Raw genomic sequence first — 19,440 nt, forward strand, 5'->3', positions numbered from 1 at the left:
AGGGGGTTGGGGTGCAGGAGGGGGCTTGGGGTGCCAGATCCGGGGGTGCTCACTTCAGGTGGCTCCCTGTGCCCGCTGTTCCTGGCGGAGATGTGGCTAGGTGGCTTTGTGCGCTGCCCCCATCCCTCCCTGAGTGTTGGCTGCAGGCAGAGGCAGTGTGCAGAGCCCCCTGGCCATGCCTCCGCCAGGAACAGCAGGCATGGGGAGCCGCCCCAGGCAAGCGCCCCCCAGATCTAGCACCCCGAGTACCCTCCCATGCCCAAACTCCCTCCCAGGGCGTGCGCTATATAAAAATAATGCGTGCAACATAAAAAAACCCCCCACCTTATGTCAAAAACGTGTTGTATAAACGTGCATTATATAAGGGTTAATTGTATATCAGGGATAGGCAACCTATGGAACGCATGCCAAAGGCGGCACACGAGCTGATTTTCAGTGGCACTCATGCTGCCCGGGTCCTGGCCACCTGTCCGGGGGGCTTTGCATTTTAATTTAATTTTAAATGAAGCTTCTTAAACATTTTAAAAACCTTATTTACTTTACATACAACAATAGTTTAGTTATATACTATAGACTTATAGAAAGAGACCTAAAAACGTTAAAATGTATTACTGGCACACACAACCTTAAATTGGAGGGAATAAATGAAGACTCGGGACACCACTTCTGAAAGGTTGCCGACCCCTGCTGTATATAGAAACTACCGTCCTGGTGGTGAAATATCTGCAAAGTGGGTAAAGGTGCAGGTGCCACTATGCTGGAAAGTTTATATGACCTGGTGAGGTTAGAGCAACTCTGTGAGATGTCTCCATGAGCTTCTAATGTGGTTAGTGGACAAGAAGCCTGAAGATCGGTGTAGCACATTCCAGTTGGCAGATGAGTTTGTGGACAGTAGGACTTATAGTGAGAAAAACCAAAGGGTAACTGGACCAAGTTGGGGACCCAAAAGGGGGGGGTCCCACAAGGGCACCCCAAAAGTGGGATTCAAGTAAATTGAAACAAGGGGTGACGGGCAATGCAGGTAGACCAGCCCCAAGGGATCCCAAAGACCTGACATGTGGCATCTGCAGGAAAACCAAGCATAAACAGGTGCGCTGCTCAAGGCTGGAGAAGATGGGGTGTGTCTGGGGCTGAGGGGCTCACCCATCCTGTGTCCAGCCAAGACGACTTCCTGTAGCTGAGCCTCATCTACTGAGCTATGTGACCGAACTTCTGGAGGAAAGCAGTCACACAGCCATCTCCTCTGGGCCAGAGGGTGAGCTGGAGGATGAGCTCCCGCCCCAGGCACTGTGCACATGTCTGGTGTGCTCGGACTCGTCCTCCCCAGCAGGAGTGGAAGGTGGTTACTGGGGGGACATTGCTTGGGTGGAGAGATGCTGGGAATGAGAGACCCCTTGTTAAACCCCGTGTGGTAAAAACCCCACTGATGTCCCTGTGCAGACACAGGAAGGAGCCAGGGGCTAGCTTGGAGGGGGTTCTCCAGGATCTCACTGTGACGCTGTTGGGGTTACCTGAGGTGTCTAGGGTGAATCACTACCAGCTGTGCACAGGGTGAGAGAGTCTTGGCTGTGCCCACTGGGGGAAGTCCTCCCAAACCTGCAGGGAGCACACGCACACCGCTCTGCTCCACAAGCCCCACATGTTCCCTCTGCAAGCTAGCAGTTAGCGCACCCCACCTTGTTACACTGAAGTGCCCAGTCTCTTGTCTTGTCTGGGCATCCGCTCTGTACAGCGATCTGCTGCCTCGGTGGGAAGCAGTGCACGCTGGGGTCACCAGCCCCCCGCCCCCCAGCTTAACACACTCTTTAGTGTCAGGCACTTGGTTGTGGCTATAATAAACCAACTAGAATTGTATTTAACTCGGCTTAAGGCAAAGATCCAAAACAAAGGCAAGTAAGGGGATTGGAAACACAAGGTTCTGGATGAAAGAAAAATATAAACCTCAATCTAGAGCAGGGGTAGGCAACCTATGGCACGTATGCCAAAGGCGGCACACGAGCTGATTTTCGGTAGCACTCACACTGCCTGGGTCCTGGCCACCGGTCCGGGGGGCTCTGCATTTTAATTTAATTTTAAATGAAGCTTCTTAAACATTTTAAAAATCTTATTTACTTTACATATGACAATAGTTTAGTTATATATTATAGACTTATAGAAAGAGACCTAAAAATGTTAAACTGTATTACTGGCACACGAAACCTTAAATTAGAGTGAATAAATGAAGACTCGGCCCACCACTTCTGAAAGGTTGCCAACCCCTGATCTAGAGCCTACACTTATTACCCAGATCTGCTCCAGTCGAACAAAAATGTATTCCTCCCCCACTGGTCAGGCCTTACCGCACTTGTCCAGTGCAGAGAACTGGGATCCGCTTTTCATGAGCCACTCACACTGGCAATGTCACCTCTGTAATGGATAACACCTTGTGGCCGTTCTTCTCTTACAGAGTCCCAGGCTTTTGTCTCTTCAGAATCCGGGTGTTTCACTGATTTCAGCTCAGGCCTGAGGGATTCCCTGTTCAGAGTCTTTTCTTGGAGTTTGTGACAGAGAGCTGGGAATCAGCAGTTGAACCAGCGCTCTAGTCATTGTTTAACCCATTAGGCCCTGGGCAGGGCCTGATTAAGAGAGGAGCTCCTGATTGCCAGACTGGGGCAGTGAAGCTAATGAGCTAATTAACCCAGTAACGAGGAGATTGGATAGAAGAGCACAGGGAGGAAGTGCAAGGGGGGAGAAGCAGGAAAGAGGGAGAAAACCTAGGCTAGTAGGGCCTGACAAAAGAGAGTTGTATAGAAGGAGACACTTACTTCTGCAGCTCATTGCACACCCTGCTGCCTTTCTGTCCCACTCTCTGGGAGTCCAGGTGCTCTCTCTCTCTCTCTCTCTGTGGATTGGCTCTCTAGCCAGGTCACTATATGTTTTGCCAGCTATCAGAGTCTCTCCATGCACAATGTCTTTGGCTGTCTTCCCATCCACTACCTGGTCAGCGCCACTTCCCCAGTGGCTCGTAGGGGAACCCGGGCTCACCCCCTACTCCGTGTTCCAGCTCAGGGACCCTGTAATCAGCAGGCAAGGTCTGCACCATCTTAAACCATGCTGCCATCTCCTTGAGCCTTTGCTACACCCTCTCCCACTAGGATTTCCTTGCCTCCCTCTCTAATGTCCAGAAAATGGCTGCATGCTTCCTCACAGCAGTCCTTTTTTGCTTCCACCTTCCTGGCTTTATCCTAGCCTCTCCTGTTCCTTCTGAGCTGGCTCCATCATTCAAGTGTTTACTTAGGCCAGGGGTGGCCAACCTGAGCCTGAGAAGGAGCCAGAATTTACCAATGTACATTGCCAAGGAGCCACAGTATTATGTAATGATTGTGTGTGTGTGTGTGTGTGTGTGTATTTCACACAAAATCATTATATAATTTGATAATGTATATTTATTATGCATTTATAATGTATAGTTAACGACAATAACAATTTGTCTTAACGTTTTACTTAGTGGGGCTTCTGGCAATCTTTGCTTTCAACAATTCCCTTGAAGGTTGGTTTGTGTTCAGTTGTGCTCATGCAGCAGTTCTCTTAAGTGACTGTCTGTCAAAACGGATCGGTGCTTGGATTTCACATGTTTGAGTGTTGAGAAAACAGACTCCCAAAGATAGGTTGAGGCAAACATCAAGATCAATTTTAGGGCTGCACCTCTGATGTTGGGGTATTTATCCTTTTGGTACAGATTTCCAGAAAGTACGGGTCCCCTCAGTCTTCTGAACAGATTTCAATCTGTCATCTTCCAAAAGTTCTATTATTTCCATCTGGGATGTTGCTTCGTCCGGAACTAAAGGGGGCTTCATACAATCGGCTTCAGCACTAAAAGGGTCAATCAGAAATCTGATTTTCTGCTACAAATCTTGAAATCGTTCCTCAAAACTGTTCTTAAGATCTTTAATCATGCTCACATATCTAGTTGTGTGCCATTTTAGGGGTTCTGCTGCATCTTCTTTTGATCTGTCTGGAAGTTGTGACATTGATGGAAAGTGTGTCAGCTCTCCCTCAAGCATTTGTCTGTGAAACAACTGCAGTTTGTTCATGAACGCAAATACACTTTGCAGTAGATCAGACAGCAACCAGAATTTTCCTTGTAAGTCCACGTTTAGTTTATCCAAATGCAGCAGCATGTCTGCAAGAAATTCCAAGTCTAGAACCCACCCAGGATCTGTAAGCTCAGGGTGTATTCTTTGCTTCTCCTCTATAAACAATTTTACTGGTTCCAGGAGCTCAAAAAAACAGGAAATAACTTTACCTCTCAGGAGCCATCAAACTGCACAGTGAAATGGCAAATAGTCAGGGAAGTCGTCTTCATCCCGTTCTTCTATTAGATTTTGAAATTGTCTGTGATTAGGTGCATTTGCGTGAATGAAATTCACAATGTGCAAGACGGGTTTCATGACGTGATCAAATTTGAGACTTTTAGATACCAGTTGCTCACAATGAATAATACAGTGAAACGTCCACAATTCAGGAAGGCTCTCATCAGACTTACAAAGCCCTACTAATCCATTCACAGATCCCCACACGGACGGAGCCCCGTCTGTTGCAATGGCAGTGAGCTTCTGTAAAGGGAAGTAGTGTTTCGCAACTAACATCATCAGTGCCTCCTTCATATTTCGTCCACAAGTTCTGTCCTTTAGTGGCATGATATCGAGGAGTTCTTCCCTTACAACACAGTCGTCAGACACAGTGTGGACAAATACCGATAATTGAGGTTTATCCTGTACATCGCACGACTCATCCAAAGCGATGCTCAAATACTCACACTGCTGAAGTTTCAAGTGCAGTTGCGATTCAATGTCACTGTTCAAGTCGGAGAGTCTGCGTTCTACTGTGTGGCGTGAAAGCTGCAGGCCAGAAATTTTCTTCTGTAGATTCTCATTCTCTGGTGATGTGATTTCAGTCCTATCAGTGAGGCACATTTTTATAAACTCGCCTTCAGAGTAGGGCTTCTTTGCATGGGCTATGTGCCAGGCCACATAATAGGAGGTTAACGTTACAGTCTGCGATTGGTTGGCAAATCGGGTGAGGAACTCGTCTTCTACATCTGTGTGTTTTTTTTCAAAGCTTTCAGTTTTAAAGTGTGGAGTTCAGAACCTTCTGGGAATTCTTGATCCTTATGTGAATGGCTAGAAGCGAAATGACGTGGCAAGTCTGAAGATTTGAAGTGAGAGACACACGTCTGGCAAAGAAGACACTTGGCCTTACCGTTACGTTCAACAAAAAAAGTATTTATGCTCCCACTCCTGTTGGAAGCCTCGATTTTCATCTGTGTATTTTCTTTTCTGTTTGCACTTGTCTTCCATTGATAGATGGTGTCAGAAAAATTTTGATTAAAAATTTCCACACCAGCTAGTAGTCACTTGTGTACTTTACTGAAGGAGACACAGGCTCCAGCCAGGGGTTGCTGGACACCTGGCTCTGCCCCAGGCCCCACCTCCCACTCCACCCCTTTCACCAAGTCCCCACCCTGCCTCTTCCTGCCCCCTCTCTCAGTGAGCTGTGTCCTTGCTCCTCCCACTCTCTCTCCCAGAGCCTCCTGGTGCGAAACATGGGCAGCAGGCAAGGGGACGGAGGAGGCGGCAAGGGAGGGGGGAGGCTGTGCACTGGGTTCTCACTCCACCCTCCCCCAGGGGCTCCCGCCTGCCGCTATCAGCTGTTTCGCGGTCTTGTGGCGGCTCTGGGGAGGAGGGGGAGGAGCGAGGACACGGCACACAGCCTCCCTCCCTCCCCAGAGCCGCCTCAACGCCGCAAAACAGCTGATCGCGGCGGTGGGGCAGGAGCTGATGGGGGCGTGGCGCCGGCAGGCGGGAGGCGCTGGGGGAGGGGCGGAGGGCTGCCAGAGGGTGCTGAGCACCCCCCATTTTTTCCCCAGAGTTGGCTCCTGGCAGGAGCCACCGGTTGGCCACCCCTGACTTGGGCCATTCAGTTCCCCTCAGCTGTGGCCCATCTGGTGAATTGGCCCTGTCTCAACCTCACTAACCCCTTCTAGGCTAGTGTGGGGTGAATACCACACCCCAATCACTTAAATCCGCCTCTGTACCAAATGACTTTCATGTAGGTCATGTCATGCTGATTCTTTTTAAAAGCCTCCGGAGGCGACCCTGCCAATTGCAGGCTGGTAAGCCTGACTTCAGTATCCTGCAAATTGGTTGAAACTGTAGGAAAGAACACAATTATCAAATACATAAATTAACGTGACTTGTTAGGAAAGAGTCAACGCTACTTTTGTAAAGGGAAATCGTGCCTCACTAATCTATTAGAATTATTTGAGGATTCCACAAACATTTGGACAAGGGTGAGCCAGTGGATTTGGTGCACTTGGGCTTTCTGAAAGATCCCTCACCAAAGGCTCTTAAGCAAGGCAGTCATGGGATAAGAGGGAAAGTCCTCTCATGGATAAGTAACTGGTTAAAAGGTAGGAAAGAAAGGGTAGGAATAAATGGTCAGTGTTCATAGTGGAGAGAGGCAAATAGCGGGGTCCTTCAGGAATCTGTACTGGGATCAGTGCTGTTCAGAAAAGCATTAGATAAGCTTATGTAGGATAAGTCCATCAATGGCTGTTAACGAAGATGGTCAGGGACGCAACTCCGTGCACTGGGTGTGCCTAGCCTCTGACTCCCAGAAGATGGAACTGGACCACCGGGGATGGATCATTCAATAGATTGCCCTTCTCTGTTCACTCCCTGTGAAGCATCAGGCACTGACCGCTGTGGGAAGACCGGATGCTGGGCTAGATGGGCCATTGGTCTGACTCAGTATGGCCGTTTTTGTGTTCTTTTGAAAACTGTACTGTAAAAATCATGGACCTTCGTGGTCCCTTCTAACCTTGTGTTTCTCTGATCGTATGATTCTATGACATGCCTGTTAGGACAGCTACCAAGGGGATGAGAGATTGGTTTTGGCATCTATGGATAACAATTCTGGGATTCTTGAGGTCATCAGTTAAAGTGACCCTGCTTAGTTCTGTCTGAAAGGAGGAAGAGACGTGATGAAGTGAGAATTTTCTGTATAATTTTTATGAATTATATGCACAGCAGTGACCTACTTGCCTAGGGATTACTAGCCAGGGGGTGCAAAAGGGTTAAAAAACTGCTCAAGCAGCATAGGAGGAAACATGAAGCGGCTGGGTTGGTATGAATGGGTCGTTAAAGAGGATCCAGAAAGACAGTGGGTATGTCTACGCGGCAAAATAATACACATAGCAGGAAGCCTCTGAGCTTGGATCTACAGACTCGGGCTCATGGGGTTCATGGTGCGGTGCTAAAATAGCCATACTGGTGGTCCAGCTCTGGCTGAAGCTCAGGCTCTGAGACCTACATGCCGCCCCAGGATTCAGATCCTGAGCTCCAGCCTGAGCAGGAAAGTACACGGCTGTTTTTAGTGCTGTAATGTGAGCCCTGCGAGCCCGAGTCTACAGACCCAGGCTCCCTGTCAGATTTTATTTCTGCAGTGTAGATGTACTCAAGGACACCCCCTCCGTCAGCTCAAACAGCCTTTTATGCCCCTAAATCTGTGTTTGTTCCCCAGTCTCCTTGAACAGGTAACACCAGTCACTGCTCTTACTGAAGGGGGACAAAGCCTCAAACACTGGATATCTGCATAATCAGCCTTGGAATTTGGCATTAATGACTCCCTGCTGATAGCAAATTCCACAGGAAACCTATTCCCTACCCACCAGCCAGGAACACACAAATACATGACACACTGATACAAAGGTGTGTGAATATTCTATGGGCCGATACAATCTGGCCTATCTCAGTGTAATACTCAGTGACATTTTCATGCTTTCAAGGGCTAGTTCAAATATGCAGGTAAAATTCATAATATTAAAGTTTGTTCAGGGAGGGTAGGTGTCCTAATGGTTAGCATATCTGGTTTCCCATCTCTTGCCCCAAAGTGGGGTGGATGTAGAGATGCCTACCCCTGCCTTTAGGCCACAGGCATCACAGCTTTGGCCCATCTTCGGGTTAGCTCTCAAGCGGGGCATGGTAGGGGGGCCTAAGCCCTCCCTCTGTACTGGGTCCCAGCCCAGGACCGTGGGGGAATAAACAGCAGCTGACTCCTCCATGCAGAGTATGAGAGTTGGCCACTCTGAGCTACTTCCTACCTCTCTCTTTCAGCTCGGGACATGGTCCCCTAGAGTCCAAACAGTCTGAACCTGAACAGAGTTCAGATGAGCAGAGCCTCGCAGGGCCTGCCAGTTCTCAGGAAAGGGCAGGGTTTGGTGACGGCACTGCAGATGGGACTCACCAGTATCGTGGTTCCCTCCTAGGTTCAACTTTCCATGTGGCATTTCAGGAGAAGGACCTGGCTTCCCTCCAGCCTGTTCACTCTCCCCCATTTCCTCGCTGCTCTTGGCTGGGCCGCAGGTTCTTCCCTACCAGCACTGGGGTATGATCTTGGGTGTGGGGGCCTGAGGGCCAAGTTTCAGGTCTGGAGGGAATGGGATGACGAGGAGGCCCTATTGTCCCTTCCAAGCTTTGGGAAGGTTGACATGATATACCTGGGTCGACTTCTTCCTTCTGGGTTACTGGACCTCCGAATCAGTCTCCCCACCTGTTTTACCACCTTGGCAGGGCCTTGCCATCAGGCCAGAAGCTTGGATTTAACTGTCAGCAGTAGAAGTATTGCTCGGTCTCCAGGTTGGAGCTCTCAGAGACAGGCCTTGCTGTTGACCTGCTCCTCATTGTGTTGTGCCATTTGCAGGTTTTCCCTCACAAGTGCCCCTAGGGTCTTCAGTTTCTTTCTTGACGGTATAACTTAGTTGTTCTGGAGTTCTGCCCTTCCCACATCCCACGGAGGAGATCCAGGATTTCCTATGACTGCCTCCTGTGCAGTAATTCAAATGGGGAGAAACCTGTGTATCCCTGGTGAACCTCGCAGGCGGTGAGCAGGACAGGTGGGGTGGTCACAAGTCAGTGGATTGAACTATCACAACTCTTTAATGGTTTGTTAAACTGTTCCACCACGCTGTCGGTTTGGTGGTGCTATACTGACGTCTTCCAGGACTTGACCCATATCAAGTTGCGAAATTCGTTCACTACTGTGAGGTGACATTTGTCACTTGCTCTGTCAGTAATTCCTTGCAGGTCCCTACTCAGGCAAATACTTTTATGAGCTTACTGGCAACGACAACTGCCATTTCTGACCAGAGGGGAATAGCCCCAGGGTCTCTGGTGGTACAATCCAGGATCACCAATGTATATTTGTACCTGGCTGCAGCCATTTTCATCGGGCCCACCAGTTGTACACCTATCCATAAGAACTTAAGAATGGCCATACTGGATCAGACCAATGGTCCATCTAGCCCAGTATCCTGTCTTCTGACAGGGCCCAGTGCCAGATGCTTCCTAGGAAATGGACACAACAGGGCAATCATCCAGTGATCGTTCCCCTGTCCCCCAATCCCAGCACCTGCCAATCAGAGGGACCCCTGCAGTGGGAAGTAGTACCGGGGGGGCCTTTGAGATCTTTTTCTGGCTCACCCACTGGCACCTGGGGTAGGAGGCACAATAGTCCCGTACCTCTGGGGTGGATGCCTGGCCAGTAGAACTCCATGGTCACTCTGTTGAGTGTCTTCTCTGTCCCCAAGAGCCCCGGCACAGCACTGCATGGGCCCATTGAAGCACCTCCCCTTTGGAAATTCATTGGTACCGAAGCTGCATTTGACCAGCCCTGTCTCAGCGTGCTTCATCATCCGATATGATCTCTCTTCTAGCAGTTCAAAATAGGGCCACTATTTCAGCTGCTGTGGGTCTAACACTTTGTCATCCACATGCGTGAGACGTTCATAAACCTGACTCAGGGTTGGGTCCCTCCTTTGCTCTCCCACAATGTTTATTTGCTAGACAGCAGGTCTAGGTTCAGAGGTGGTAGCAGGCCCCTACTCCTCCAGTTAAGTTCAGGTGAAAAGTCATTTTCCAATGAGGGTGGTCCTTCTCCTGGATCTTTGGCCTCCAGTGGAGCTGTCTCCTCATGGCACCTCCTCTTGGCCACCATGGCCATCTACTGTCCTCCTGGTTCTTCCATTCCGCGCTTTAGACCCTGTACAGATGCTCCAGGCCATCCGTGGACGTCCTCCCTCAAAAACTTCCAGTCATGCCGAAGTATGACCAGATAGGCCAGGTCTTTGGCCACTCTGGCCTGTACTGGCTTGGTGTGGTCTTGCACAGTGAGTTGCACCAGTCTAATCGGACAGGGTTGTATGTCCCCATGGATACACTGGAGGTAGATCATGCATCTAGATTCTCCTCCCGACCCCACCAACCACTCCCTGACTAAAGTCTGGCTGCAGCCAGAGTCTATCAGTCCTTGTACTTTTACTCCATTCACTAGCAAGGGGACTAATGTTTTCCCTGGCCCCCTTTTCTGAGTCCAGTTATCTGCTCTCCAGGCCTGCCCATAATTATAGTCCATGAATGGGCAGTCCCATCTGAAATGGCCTGGCTGCTCACATGCAGCTAGCCCCCATGGGAAAAGGAGGTTTCACCATTAATTCTCCTGAGTGGGATGGACCCATCTAATGAGGCTGCTCTGTTTGACGTAAATGGCTCTTGGCTAGCTGAGGGTGGGCTTCCAGGCTCCTCTATAGGCCTTTTTATCCCCCTCTACCAGGATTCAGTACCCAAATCCCCCTGGATAGCCTCAGTGAGGTGTGGGTCAGTGGTACTTGGGGCCCCAGGGCTGCACAAGACTAGCTTTTGGTATTTCAGCTATGGACCCAAGGGACATCAGGTAGCTCTCCACCATAGCAAAAGGCTCTTCCAAGGTTTCTAGTTGGTGTCTCATAGAATATCAGGGTTGGAAGAGACCTCAAAAGGTCATCTAGTCCAACCCCCTGCTCAAAGCAGAACCAATCTTCCACTCAAGCTCCCGCCCAGAGTTCAAAAGAGCAGAGCCCCGTGGGGTCTGCTGGTTGTGAGAAAAGTGGGTGCGGGGTTTGGAGACAGCACTGCCTGTGGGCCTCACCAACATCATGCTTCCATCCCAGCTCCAACCTTCCAAGTGGCTTTTCAGGAGAAAGATCTGTTTTCCTTTCAGCCCCCCCATTTCCTTTTTAACCAGCTCCTCCAGCTGAGGCATGCTTCACAAGCTGTGGGGGGCAGGGCTACCTGTGCCCAGTAATGTCCTTTAACCCCATCAGGCCCAGTGTGGGAATTGTGTACCCCATCACAGTTAAATACAATAGTATCAAGTTATGCCTGTGTTCATCATATCTGTCTGCCATTACATTGTTCACTCTACTCATGTATTCTAACCCTTCCCCCACCTGGTGTGTGTCTTGTCTGTATAGATCAGGGGTCTCAAACTCAAATGACCATGAGGGCCACATGAGGACTAGTACGTTGGCCCAAGGGCCGCACAACTGACCATCCCCCCTGCTGCCCTGCCCCCACTCCACCCCTTCTGTTAGGCCCCACCCTTTCCCCGCCTCTTCCCGCCCCTTCCCTGCCCCCATTTCAACCCCTTCCCACATTTCCCGGCCAATGGGAGCTTTGGGGGAGGTACCTGGAGGAGCGGCCAGGGCAACATAGAGACCCCTGTGCCCCCCCCCCCCCCCCCCCCAGGTCCCGGCCACTTTCCGGAGCGGCGCGGGGGCAGGGCAGGCAGGCAGGGAGCCTGCCCTGCCCCTGGTGTGCGCCAGGCCGGAGCTGCTCTAGGTAAATGCTGGGAGGGGGCAGGGGGGCCGTGGGGAGCTGGCAGGCCGCAGAAAATAATCCATGCAGCCCATGGGCCGCATGTTTGAGACCCCTGATATACATTGTAAGTTCCTCAGGGCATGGACAATCTCATACTCTGTTTATACAGTGCCTAGGGGACCAATTTTTTATTCGCCCTTAGGCATTTCTGTAATAAACCTGATTGATTATATAAACTGTCCTGCTGCTTGGATCCCAGGAAGCTGGCCTCGGGATGCTTAAAAATGAGTGGCGAGTAAAACCATGGACTGTTCTTTGTGACAAGTATCCCACAAATTCAGCTGATCTCTCTTGTTTTTGTTCTCTTACGCAGGGTTTCCAGTTTCCAAACCTGATGTGATCTCCCGGCTGGAACGAGGGGAAGAGCCATGGGTCCCAGATCTCCAGGGCTCTGAGGAAAAAGAGCTCCAGAAAGGTGCCCAGACAGGTGAGGCATCCGTTAAACTGACTCAGAAACTGTCCATGAATGAAGGAAACATTTGGGATTCCGTACAAAGATCTTGCGACTTCTCCAAATTCAGATTTGTTCCCAGCAGGTGTGGCATCCTCATGGCAGATGTCACTCATGACTTCCCGCCTCTCCTGACTGACATAAGGCTGTAGCTCCCTCCTTAATATTCCTTCTTCCTGAATGGGCTGTGGATCGAGAATTGACCCTCTTCTCTCTGTCCTCCAGGGAAGGGCTTCGGGGGAGTGTGGGGGAGGGAAGAATGGTGGAAATTAAATTCTGTTTTGTTTGGTCTCTCCAGCACTTATTTGAGCTTGTTCCCACCTTTTCCCATTCCTCTCTCTGATGTTTCCTTTCTCCCCAGCACAGGGAGTGACCTATGTCTGGATTCTCTCTCTGTCTTTCCAGGAGATGGGATGGTGAGTGAGAACAAGGAGTATTCCCAGCAGGAAGATGCTGAGCAAGTAGAACCACATGGGACATTATCAGGAAGATCCAAAGGGAAAGTTTCTTGGAGTTGTGCAGAGGCAAAAGCCTGTGAGAGTCAGCATAGGCCAGAGAAAAGCTTCCGTAGTGGCTCAGACCTTATTCGACATGAAAGAATTAATATAGGAAAGAGACCTTACACATGCTCTGAGTGTGGGAAAAGCTTTAGTCAGAGCTCAACCCTTATCACACATCACAGAGTTCACACTGGAGAGAGGCCGTACACATGCCCTGAATGTGGGAAAAGCTTCAGTCACGGCTCAGCCCTGATCACACATCAGAGAATCCACACTGGAGAGACACCCTTCACATGCCCTGAATGTGGGAAAAGCTTCAATCACAGTTCAAACCTCATCAAACATCGGAGAATCCACACAGGAGAGACACCGTACACGTGCTCTGAGTGTGGGAGAAGTTTCTGTCGGAGTTCAGCCCTTATCACACATCAGCGAATCCACACAGGTGAGACACCCTACTCGTGCTCTGAGTGCAGGAAAAGCTTCAGTGAGAGTTCAGACCTTATTAGGCATTGGATAATCCACACAGGAGAGAAACCCTACACATGCCCTGAGTGTGGGAAAAGCTTCAACCACAGCTCAAACCTGATCACACATCGGCGAATCCACACTGGAGAGACGCCCTATACCTGCCTTGAGTGCGGGAAAAGCTTCAGCCAGAGCTCACACCTTATCACACATCGGCGAATCCACACGGGAGAGCGACCCTACACGTGCTCTGAGTGCGGGAAAAGCTTCTGTCGAAGCTCAAACCTCATCACACATCAGCGAATCCATGTAGGGAAGACACTCTCCTCATGCTCTGAGTGTGGGAAAAGCTTCCGTCGGAGCTCAGCCCTGATTAGTCATCAGCGAATCCATAGAGGAGTGACAAACTACACATGCCCTGAGTGCGGGAAAAGCTTCAACCGGAGCTCACACCTCATCACACATTGGAGAATCCACACGGGAGAGAAACCCTACACGTGCTCTGAGTGTGGGAAAAGCTTCAATCGGAACTCAAACCTGATCACACATCAGAGAGTCCACACAGGAGAAACACCCTACACATGCTCTGAGTGCGGGAAAAGCTTTAGTCAGAGCTCAACCCTCATCACACATCAGAGGATCCACACAGGAGAGAGACCCTTCACGTGCCCTGAGTGCGGGAAGAGTTTTAGTCAGAGCTCAACTTTCATTAAACATAAGAGAATCCACATAGGCGAGTAACACCATAAATGTCTTGATTAGGGCTGGTCAAAGAATTTTTGTAAAATACATTAGCGAATTACCACAAAGTTTGCACAAGTTTTCTTCAGTGTGGTGTCTCAGCTCCACGTGAGTTGCCTGCCTCTATTTTGCACCTCCCCCTTCTTTGGGGTGATTTTCCTGATCCTTTATATCAACTCCGTTGTCTTTGGGAGTGTCCTCCTCCTGCCAGAAATATCCATCAGCTCCAGGTGGGGGAGATGGGGTTGACCTTGATTAGTTACACTTAGGTAAAAGTTACCTGTGCCTTGTCTCCACTGGGATTGTACATGGAGGTAGCTGCTCAGCTTAGCAATCTTCTTGTAACAACAAAAGTACATTTTCAGTGCAGTCATAACCCAAGTAGAGTGGCTGGGGTTAGCTTTCCCCTTGACCTGAGCTCACCTCCATCATTTTTCCTAGTTTAGATAAACCCCGAGGATCACGTTGATACCATTCCCCCATTACAAAGTGATTGATAGTCACCGTGTTCCCCCTTGGGGACACATTCTCTCAATCCCAGTTGTTCTCACTTTGCTCAGGGTTGTGCTGGACAGAAGTATTTTTTCTACAATTTTCCTCAACTAAAATAGATTGAAAGAGAACAAAGAGGAGGAGTAGGAGGGGCGTGAAATGTGTCATTTGCAAATTGGATACAATTAACTTAGGCTTGAATAGAGACTGGGAATGGTCGATTAATTATAAAAAGTAACCTATTTCCCCTTGTTTATTCCTCCCCTCCCCCCCCCCCACTGTTGCTCAGACGTTCTTGTTAAACCCTGGATTTGTGCTGGAAATGGCCCACCTTGATTATCATACACATTGTAAGGAGAGTGATCACTTTAGATAAGCTCTTACCAGCAGGAGAGTGGGGTGGGGGGAAAGAAAACCTTTTGTAGTGATAAACACCCATTTTTTCATGGTCTGTGTGTATAAAAACATCTTTTGTATTTTCCCCAGTATGCATCCGATGAAGTGAGCTGTAGCTCACGAAAGCTTATGCTCAAATAAATTGGTTAATCTCTAAGGTGCCACAAGTACTCCTTTTCATTTCAGCCTCTGTGACACCCGAAGGAGATGGGGTGAGTCAAAGGGATTCCCTCCTTCCCCATCACTGTCACAATCCCCTCTCGCCCCAGCAGCATTAGCTTCTGTGTGAGCCACAATAGCATTTATCCTCCCCACGTTTTGCCCCTGCACCTCCCAATGTGTTACATGATGCCGTATTCTGAGCGCTCTCTGTGCTTAGGTGTCACACTTTGAACCTAAATCAGACTCGCTGGGGCTAGAGATGAAAGTGTCACAGACCTAGAAGGGGGATTTGAATAGATCCCAAACACAGAGTAATCATTCTGTGCTTTCATCTGTGCTTCCATCTATTGGCAAAGCTGCTTCTGGGCTTTTTCCTGCTGAGTTGGGATTGTTTGTAGATGGGAAGGTTGGCTGCTTTTCCCCCTTGTGGTGAAGCTTAAATCTTTTGTACAGAACATGACATTAATAATGAGGTGGCACAGAGTGAAGAAAGTTTGAATGGACTAGAGGAGAACGCAATGGGAGAATCTGTTTTGATTTATCAGATATAACCAGCTCTTGAAATTCATTTTATATGAAACTAAAGGTGTTTTAAAGCCCTCTGTGTTGTGAGTTTTTCTCTTTCTTGAAGATGGTTTGGTCTCACAATTAGATATTACCTTTGTTTGACAGAATGTACCTCTGACTTACTGAGGATTTTGGGACAAATGACCATTTGGTACAACAGTAATTTCTTTTATTTGTGGCAGTGTATATATTATTAATATTGGCTAACACTACAGAAGTTACAGACTTTCTCTTTCCTAATCCCATCTGTATTGTAGTAACCAGGGATAGCACAACACTAAGAAGCTATTGTATTTAAGTGTATCTTACAAGCTTCTTGTATCTTAGTTTTCGCTAAGCTTGTATTGCGATGCTGGCTACAATAGTGCTATGCGAACGCCTGTTCTCACTTTCAGGTGACATTGTAAATAAGGCAGTATTATCTCCTGCAAACATAAACAAACTTGTTCGTTTGAGCAATTAGCTGAACAAGAAGAAGGACTGAGTGGAGTTGCAGCCTCTAAAATTTTACATTGTTTTATTTTTGAATGCAGGTTTTTTTGTAGATAATTCTACATTTGTAAGTTCAACTTTCATGATAAACTGATTTCACTACAGTATTTGTGTTAGGTGAATTGAAAAATACTTTTTCTTTTGTTTTTTTACAGTGCAAATATTTGTAATCAAAAATAAATATAAAGTGACCACTGTACACTTTGTATTCTGTGTTGTAACTGAAATCAATATATTTGAAAATGTAGAAAACATCCAAAATATTTAAATAAATGGTATTCTATTAATGTTTAACAGTGCGATTAATCATGATTAATTTTGTTAATTGTGTGATTAATTTTTTTAATCGCTTGACAGCCCTAATGTTTACACTTCATTTGCCAGAGTTTATGCTCCTTTCTATTTTCCTCACTAGGATTTAACTTCCATTTTTTAAAGGATGCCTTTTTGCCTCTCACTGCTTCTTTTACTTTGTTGTTTAGCCACGGTGGCACTTTTTTGGTTCTCTTACTATGTTTTTTAATTTGGGGTATACATTTCAGTTGAGCCTCTATTATGGTGTCTTTAAAAGTTTCCATGCAGCTTGCAGGGATTTCACTTTTTGCGTTGTTCCTTTTAATTTCTGTTTAACTTTCTCATTTTTGTGTAGTTCCCCTTTCTGAAATTAAATGCTACAGTGCTGGGCTGCTGTGGTGTTTTAATTATATTATGGTCACTATTACCAAGCGGTCTAGCTATATTCCTCTCTTGGACCAGATCCTGTGCTCCACTTAGGACTAAACCAAGAATTACATCTCCTCTTGTAGGTTCCAGGACTAGCTGCTCCAAGAAGCAGTCATCTAAGGTACCAAGAAACATTATCCCATCCTGCATCCTGTCCTGAGGTGACATACACCCAGTCAATATGGCGGTAGTTAAAATCCCCCATTATTATTGAGTTTTTTATTTTTATAGCCTCTCTCATCTCCCTGAGCATTTCACAGTCACTATCACTATCCTGATCAGGTGATCAGTAATATATCCCTACCGCTATATTCTTATTATTAGAGCATGGAATTACTATCCAGAGAGATTGTATGATACAGTTTGGTTCATTTAAGATTTTTATTTCATTTGATTCTACGCCTTCTTTCTCATATAGAGCCACTCCCCCACCAGCACGACCTGGTCTGTCCTTCCGATATACTTTGTACCCTGGTATTACTGTGTCCGATTGATTTTCCTCATTCCACCAAGTTTCTGTGATGCCCATTATATCAATATCCTCATTTAATACGGGGCACTCTAGTTCACCCATCTTATTATTTAGACTCCGAGCATTGGTATGTAAGCACTTTAAAAACTTGTCACTTTTCAGCTGTCTGCCATTACATGATGTAATTGAATGGGACTTTTTTCATTTGACTTTCTCATCAGATCCTACCTGTATTTTGTCTTCCATCCTCTCCTCCTTTACTAGGACATAGAGAATCTCCATTAATAGATCCTCCCCTAAGGGATGTCTCTGTCCGAACCACGTGCTCCTCCGCACTTGTCAGCTTTCCCCCTGCCCTTCATTTAAAAACTGCTCTACGACCTTTTTAATGTTAAGTGCCAGCAATCTGGTTCCATTTTGGGTTAGGTGAAGCCCATCCTTCCTGTATAGGCTCCCCCTTTCCCAAAAGTTTCCCTAGTTCCTAATAAATCTAAACCCCTCCTGCCTACACCATTATCTCCATCCACACATTGAAAGCCTGCAGTTCTGCCTATCTAACTGGCCTTGCGCATGGAACGGGAAGCATTTCAGAGAATGCGACCATGGAGGTCCTGGACTTCAATCTCTTACCTAGCAGCTTAAATTTGGCCTCCAGGACCTCTCTCCTCTCCTTCCCCATGTCACTGGTACCTACATGTACCACAACCACCGACTCCTCCCCAGCACTAAAGTCTATCTAGATGTCTCGAGAGAGCCGCAATCTTCGCACCAGGCAGGCAAGTCACCATGCGGTTCTCCCAGTCATCGCAAACCTAGCTATCTATGTTTCTGATGATCAAACTGCCCATTACTAATACCTGTCCCTTCCTAATATCTGGAGTTCCCTCCACCAGAAAGATATCCTCAGTGCGAGAGGTGGGATACTTCCAGTGGACTCCTGGGACCCCTATCAAGCGGGGCCATATCTACACTGCAATGCAATGGGACCCAGAACCTGGATCTCGGATAAATCCATCTTGGGCCCTGCAGGGTCCTAGGTCTGAGCCCTGGGTTAGTGCAATTGCAGTGTAGATACAAGGGGGATTAAGCTTGAGCCTGGGCTCAAGACTAGGTTTATGTTGCAGTGTAGACATACCCCAGAGACAAATGAACTCATGGAAATGGAAGGCACCTGTGTTAGTGGAGAACGGAGCACTACATGGGGCTCATTTGGTGGAAATGAGGATTGAGAGAAAAATAATGCATATGATAAGATTTTGTAATCTTTGAATACGTTTGTTGTTACCAGTGATAATGGAATTAAACATGATGTTAATTATTACAGATTAAGAGACTGATTATGTGATAACCAGAATTATATTGTAAAACTGCAAATTATACTGGTTTTCTTCCCTCTTTTTTTTTTTTTTTGCATCAGTATTATAGGAAACAGTGACTAATACTCAAAAATTTATTTGATGTAATTCAGCCCCTTTGGATTAAGCAGTGCTGAAGTAAAATCTCACTCCAAAGGGGTTGAGAGAAGTAGCATATAGGACAATAGACACCCAATATAGACTTTAATTATTTCTATTTCAAATGGAATTTATGTTGATCAGCTTTAAAATAAACTTTCTGTGAAGAGGAAAGTTCCTGAGGGAGACAAGTTGTGTAACCGTCTCCCTGTCAGACTGTAACAGTCACTGCAATATGAGCCGGGGTGTGCGGGACTCGAGTTGCAGGCTCAGTCCACACCGGAGAGTCCACACTGAACGGTGACCCTGGGTTGAGAATGTCAAGACCCGAGTCTCACACCAGCGCTCACATGCCCACCGTGCAAGGCGCAGACCCAGTCACATCAGCCTCTCCCAGGCTTCCTCGCGCTCTCCCAGCTGTAGCCTCTTCAGCCCTTTGTTCCTTGTGTCCCACAGCACTTTATCAGAAGTTGTCTCCCCCACCAATACAGCCAGTCAAGCTGTGTTTTGGGTCTGCAAGCTGCCGGCCACTGGAGCCAGCAACATGGGTGAGGCCCCATTTGAAGAATTTCCCCTGCTTGTATTTTCACTCCTGTTTTATGCAGTGGGCAGAACATCCGGGAGATGCTGGTGGCAGTTTCTGAGCTGGTGAAGGCTCCTGTCGCAGGAGGAGGATACATGTCAACTGGCTGATGCTGCTCATGACTCTTGGTATAGCTGCTGATGCCCCCTGTGTAGTCCAGCACCTGTGGAGAAGGCACAGACTGGTGGGATCACGTTGTCGTAC

General features: G+C 47.8%; 1 protein-coding gene across 1 annotated transcript in view; it reads left to right on the plus strand.

Annotated features, from left to right (window-relative positions):
• The window catches only part of LOC141996252 (uncharacterized), a 73,895-nt gene that overhangs the window by 27,033 nt on the left and 27,422 nt on the right, over positions 1–19,440 (plus strand). Inside the window, exons 5-6 of the mRNA XM_074968221.1 lie at positions 12,049–12,162; positions 12,592–13,883. Coding sequence (XP_074824322.1) covers positions 12,049–12,162; positions 12,592–13,883 — 1,406 coding nt within the window. The remainder of the gene's footprint in view (positions 1–12,048; positions 12,163–12,591; positions 13,884–19,440) is intronic.

Source organism: Natator depressus, chromosome 11, assembly GCF_965152275.1.
Source record: "Natator depressus isolate rNatDep1 chromosome 11, rNatDep2.hap1, whole genome shotgun sequence".
NCBI lineage: Eukaryota > Metazoa > Chordata > Testudines > Cheloniidae > Natator > Natator depressus.